The 5212-nt window shown below is 43.2% G+C and overlaps 1 protein-coding gene across 1 annotated transcript; it reads right to left on the bottom strand.

The window, feature by feature from the left end:
- Positions 1–3988: 3988 nt before the first annotated feature.
- LOC112829527 (olfactory receptor 4S2-like) lies at positions 3989–5005 on the bottom strand. Its single transcript, XM_025879170.2, has one exon. It carries the CDS (start codon positions 5003–5005, stop codon positions 3989–3991), a length of 1017 nt encoding a protein of 338 aa, XP_025734955.2.
- Positions 5006–5212: the final 207 nt, after the last annotated feature.

Genomic DNA, 5212 nt, shown 5'->3' with positions numbered 1-5212 from the left:
ACTCCTTGATTTGTCTCTCTTCTGTCTTGTTGTTGGTGTATAGGAATGCCACTGATTTCTGTGCATTGATTTTATAGCCTGCTACTTGACTGAATTCCTGTATGAGTTCTAGCAGTTTTGGGTGGAGTCTTTTGGGTTTTCCACATAAAGTATCATATCATCTGCAAAGAGTGAGAGTTTGACTTCCTCTTTGTTGATTTGGATGCCTTTGATTTCTTTTTGTTGTCTGCTTGCTGTGGCTAGGACTTCTAATACTATGTTGAATAGCAGTGGTGAGAGTGGACATCCCTGCCGTGTTCCTGACCTTAGGGGAAAAGCTCTCAGCTTTTCCCCATTGAGAATGATATTGGCTGTAGGTTTTTCGTAGATGGCTTTTATGATATTGAGGTATGTACCTTCTATCCCTATACTCTGAAGAGTTTTGATCAAGAAAGGATGTTGTACTTTGTCAAATGCTTTTTCTGCATCTATTGAGAGGATCATATGGTTCTTGTTCTTTCTTTTGTTAATGTATTGTATCACGTTGATTGATTTGCGGATGTTGAACCAGCCTTGCAGCCCAGGGATAAATCCCACTTGGTCGTGGTGAATAATCCTTTTAATGTACTGTTGGATCCGGTTGGCTAGTATTTTGGTGAGAATTTTTGCATCCATGTTCATCAAGGATATTGGTCTATAATTCTCCTTTTTGATGGGATCTTTGTCTGGTTTTGGGGTCAAGGTAATGGTGGCCTCATAAAATGAATTTGGAAGTTTTCCTTCCATTTCTATTTTTTGGAACAGTTTCAGGAGAATAGGTATTAATTCTTCTTTAAATGTCTCATAGAATTCTTCTGGGAAGCCATCTGGCCCTGGGCTAACGCTGTGCTGTTTTATGGGAGTATTTGGCCATTCATGTTGAGAGTGATTATTGAAAGATATGAATTAATTGTCATCATGTTGCCTGTGAAGTTCTTGTTTCTATAGATTGTCCCTGTAAATTTCTGTTCTATATCACTCCTGGAGTCTTTCTCCTTTTATAAAACCCCCCTTAATATTTTTTGCAGGGCCGGCTTAGTGGTCACATATTCTTTCAGTTTCTGCTGGTCTTGGAAGCTCTGCATCTTTCCATCCATTCTAAATGACAGCCTTGCCAGATAAAGTACTCTTGGCTGCATGTTCTTCTCCTTTAGTACCCTGAATATGTCTTGCCAGCCCTTTCTGGCTTGCCAGGTCTCTGTGGATAGGTCTGACGTTATTCTGATGTTCCTCCCTCTGTACATAAGGAATCTCTTCCCCCTAACTGCCCTTAAGATGGTTTCCTTGGTTTTAAGATTTGCAAGTTTGCTATTACATGCCGGGGCATTGGCCTGTTTTACTTGACCTTGGGAGGGGTCCTCTTTGCCTCTAGGACACAAATGTTTGTTTCATTCCCCAGAATAGGGAAGTTCTCAGCTATGATTTGCTCAAATATATCTTCTAGTCCTCTCTCTATCTTCACCCCCTCAGGGGTCCCCATAATTTTGACATTGCAGCATTTCATGGCATCACTTAATCCTCTGATTCTATTTTCATGGATTTTGAGTTGTTTTTCCCTGGCCTCCTCTTTTTCCTTCTTGTCTATTAATTGGTCTTCTAGATCACTAATTCATTCTTCTGCCCCGCTTGCCCTAGCTATTAGATTATCTAGATTAGAATGGATCTCATTGATAGCATTTTTAAGTTCTGTCAATTTAGGTTTCATTTCTGCCCTTAGAGACTCTATGTTGCCATTAATCGATTCTCCATTTTAGCTATTGTCTTCACAATTACTACCTTGAATTCCATCTCCCACATCTTGGTTATATCTGTATTCATTTGCAAATCTATGGCATAAGTCATAGTCTCTGAGTCTTTCCTATTTTGGGGGTTCCTCCTCCTAGTCATTCTGTTGAGGGGTGGTTGAGGGAATGTATAGAGTCCAAATTATTGACCACAACCCAAGCAAGCTGCACCTGTTTTTAGGGACCTTAGGGTTGCTGGCCTCTTGTTCTCCCAGCCTGTCTTCTGGGGGAGGGTCCTGCAATGCTGTAACTCAGGCAACCCTGTTTGGGCAGAGTTGCCCTGACCCTTTTGGCGGGGAATGGGCTCAATGAAAACTAGTTTTGGGGGCTTTTATTCTCTGGTGGCTTTCCTTGGTGGCTTTCCACATCTCTTCCAAGAGTCAGAACAGAAGAGTTCTTTTCCAACCCTCTGCCTCAGAAAGGAGAGATTTCAGTCTGTTCTTCAGTGAGCTCTCCAGGCCAAACTATCTCTGTTTCTGTCTGTGCTGCTATAAACTGCAATGTCCTGGGTTGTGCGCCCCTCAGCAGGGCTTCCAGTCCTGGCCTCCAGGTTGAGGTGTGGGGGCACGTCTCTGCCCTTTGTGCTTATAAAACTGGCAGCCACCCCCAGGTCACACGTGCAGGCCCACGCTCTGGTTTCAGTTTGTGGGGCTGCCCTAAAGTCCTTTCCCCATTGCTACTGGTCTGCGAATCTGTGACTGGTCCCCAGTGCAGGAGGCTATCCCTCACCAGTGGTGTAGGATCCCAATGGCTCGTCTCCTCCCCTTCCATTTATCCTCGGATATCTGCCTGTGGAATCATGGCTCTCCACTTCATACCTCGAAACCAACTGCCTGTGATATTCTGTTTGTAGAGATCCAGATCTATCTTCTTACATCTCAGGCTGATTTCGTGGGTGTTCAGAGTGGTCTTGTGGATATCCAGCTCAATTCTGGGGACTGGTTGGAATAGCGTCCCCTACTCCTCCACCATCTTGTCCACGTTCCTTATCTCTCCTAGTCTTGATGAAGTGCTGTTTTGTAGGGAATGAACCTAATCATTCAGTCTGGCCTGAGCTTTTCGTTGTCTCTCAAACCTCTGTGCAAGTTGCTTTCTTTGTGTTTAGTGGCCTTCAGTAGATGAGGGTGTGCCAAGACCTTAACTGTCTCAAAAGGAAAGATCTCATCAGCTCCAAGAAACAGATTGAAAGCTAGATGCTCAGGCAGCAGCTTTAAAGGAAGGAAATAAGCCTGAAAGGGAAAGACTGGGAATTGGTGGTGGTGGGGGCTAGCTGGTTAAGAAGTGTTTCTTTGTTTGCTGTAGTCCTATGGGAAAAGCGAATTAAAGCTCCACTGCCCACCAGAGTCAGGTGATTGAGGGGAGCATACTCTGAGGAGCAGCCACAAAACCTGGGGCATCAGATGTGTGCATAAGCTCCTGCCAGGGAGACACTGATGGCCTGGAATGGGCCTGAGGGTGAAGGTGGAGGTGGTGTCTCCTGGCCTTCTTGGTTTCTGGGGAAGATTGCAGTCAGCCCCTAGGGTGCTAAATCAGAAGACTACCCTTAGGCATCAGCTTTTAAAGTAGGTAGATAAGCGTCTTTCAGGGAAAGGCTTGGAGATCGGCGTTTCTGTCTGCTTCCTCTGGCTGAGCATTGGGGGAATAGTCACATTGTATCTTCACGAGTCCATTAAGAACTGTTTCTTTGCTATAATTTTGTGGGTCTCATGGATGTAAGCCATGTTGGCTTTCAGAGCTCCTTACCACTGACAAAGTGCTTTCACCTTAATTTCCATCTCATGTAATTCTCTATATAACCCTGGGAAGTGATAGGAAATGTAGTTTATCTCTATTTTAAAATAAAGGATAGCAAGGTCAATGTCAACATTTGTTTTTGGTATCATTCTTTTATGTTTTAATATCATTCCAGTATTTTGATATTTCTTTATATTCCCTTATTAGTATGCCTGACATTCCACATCAGCAGAGGCTATTGCTCAGAGGCAACAGTACTATATGTTATGAAATGGACTTTGTTTGGGTGTCAGATTTCTCTGTACAAACATATAATCCACTCAGGGTGATGAGAATATCTCTTTGCCTAAAGTCAAACTACTAGTAACTGGTAGAATAGGCCCTTCAAAGTAGGTCTTTAGACTTCAAATCCAAGACTATGCTATTTTATACTGTTTCTCATGGGATAAGGTTTAAGGGATGATGATTGACTTGTTCCCAGCAACGCTTGTGGAAGCTGGTACAACTGAGGCTATACCAATCCCACTGAGCTTCACACCAGAGTCTCTCTTATTTCTGTCCAACAACCTCTCGATCCATAGTCTCTTTATGGCGTTTTTCACTTCCATGTTTCTCAGGGTGTAGATCAGAGGGTTTAACATGGGTGTGATGGTGGTATAGAACACAGCCACTATCTTGTCCTCAGTAAAAGTGGTGGAAGGTCTTAGGTAGATGAAGAGGCAGGGGGCAAAAAACAAGATCACCACTATGATGTGGGAAGCACATGTGGACAGGGCCTTGCGCCTCCCCTCTGATGAACGGGTCTTAAAGGAAAGCAAGATGACAATGTAAGAGCCCACAAGAATGACAAAGCAGCTCAGGGAAATCATGCCACTGTTGGCTATCACAATGAGCCCCACCACATATGTGTCTGTGCAAGCCAGCTTCAGTAAAGGGTGGACATCACAGAAATAGTGGTCAATCAGGTTGGGGCCACAGAAAGGCAGTCGTACAGTGAGGATGGTCTGGATAAAGGAATGCACAAATCCTCCTAACCAACAGGTTACCACCAGTATGGAGCAGACCTTCTGGTCCATGATAGTCATATAGCATAGAGGCTTACAGATAGCCACATACCTGTCATAGGCCATCACTGTGAGAATAAAGATCTCTGTGCAGCCAAAGAGATGGGAGAAAAAGAGCTGCACCATACAACCAACAAAAGAGATGCTCTTGACTTTGGCTTGGGAATCAATAATCAGCTTGGGGGCTGTAACAGAGGAATAGCAGATGTCCACAAAGGATAGGAAGCTAAGGAAGAAGTACATTGGAGACTTGAGATTTGGACTCCTTTGAATTGTCATTATAATGAGAAAATTTCCCGTCATGAGTATCATATAAAAGAGTAAGAACAAAAAGAAGCATAGTTGCTGTACCTTCTCATTTTGGGAAAGACCCATGAAGATAAATTCAGTAACATTATTTTCCATGGAACCTGGGAAGTTCACAAGAGAGAAATATAGTGCGACTTTACCTATAGGAAAAAAAATAAGAAGGATAATTAGATTTGGGCACATGGTATCACAACATTGTTAGTTAAAAAAAATTATTCTCAAAATTTCTTTCTCACTTTAAGGTAGTGGTTTGGGTAAAGTCTGTTTCTTAAAATCACCAGAGATGGGGAAGCAGGTGGGAGG

Source organism: Callorhinus ursinus, unplaced genomic scaffold, assembly GCF_003265705.2.
Source record: "Callorhinus ursinus isolate GAN/ISIS: 27379988/994484 unplaced genomic scaffold, GSC_fseal_2.0 scaffold21, whole genome shotgun sequence".
NCBI classification, from domain to species: Eukaryota; Metazoa; Chordata; class Mammalia; order Carnivora; family Otariidae; genus Callorhinus; species Callorhinus ursinus.
This window is presented reverse-complemented; position numbering and strand designations above follow the sequence as displayed.

Coding starts and splice junctions, on each gene's coding strand:
- LOC112829527 (XM_025879170.2), bottom strand. CDS start 5,005: ATGGAAAATAATGTTACTGAATTTATCTTCATGGGTCTTTCCCAAAAT.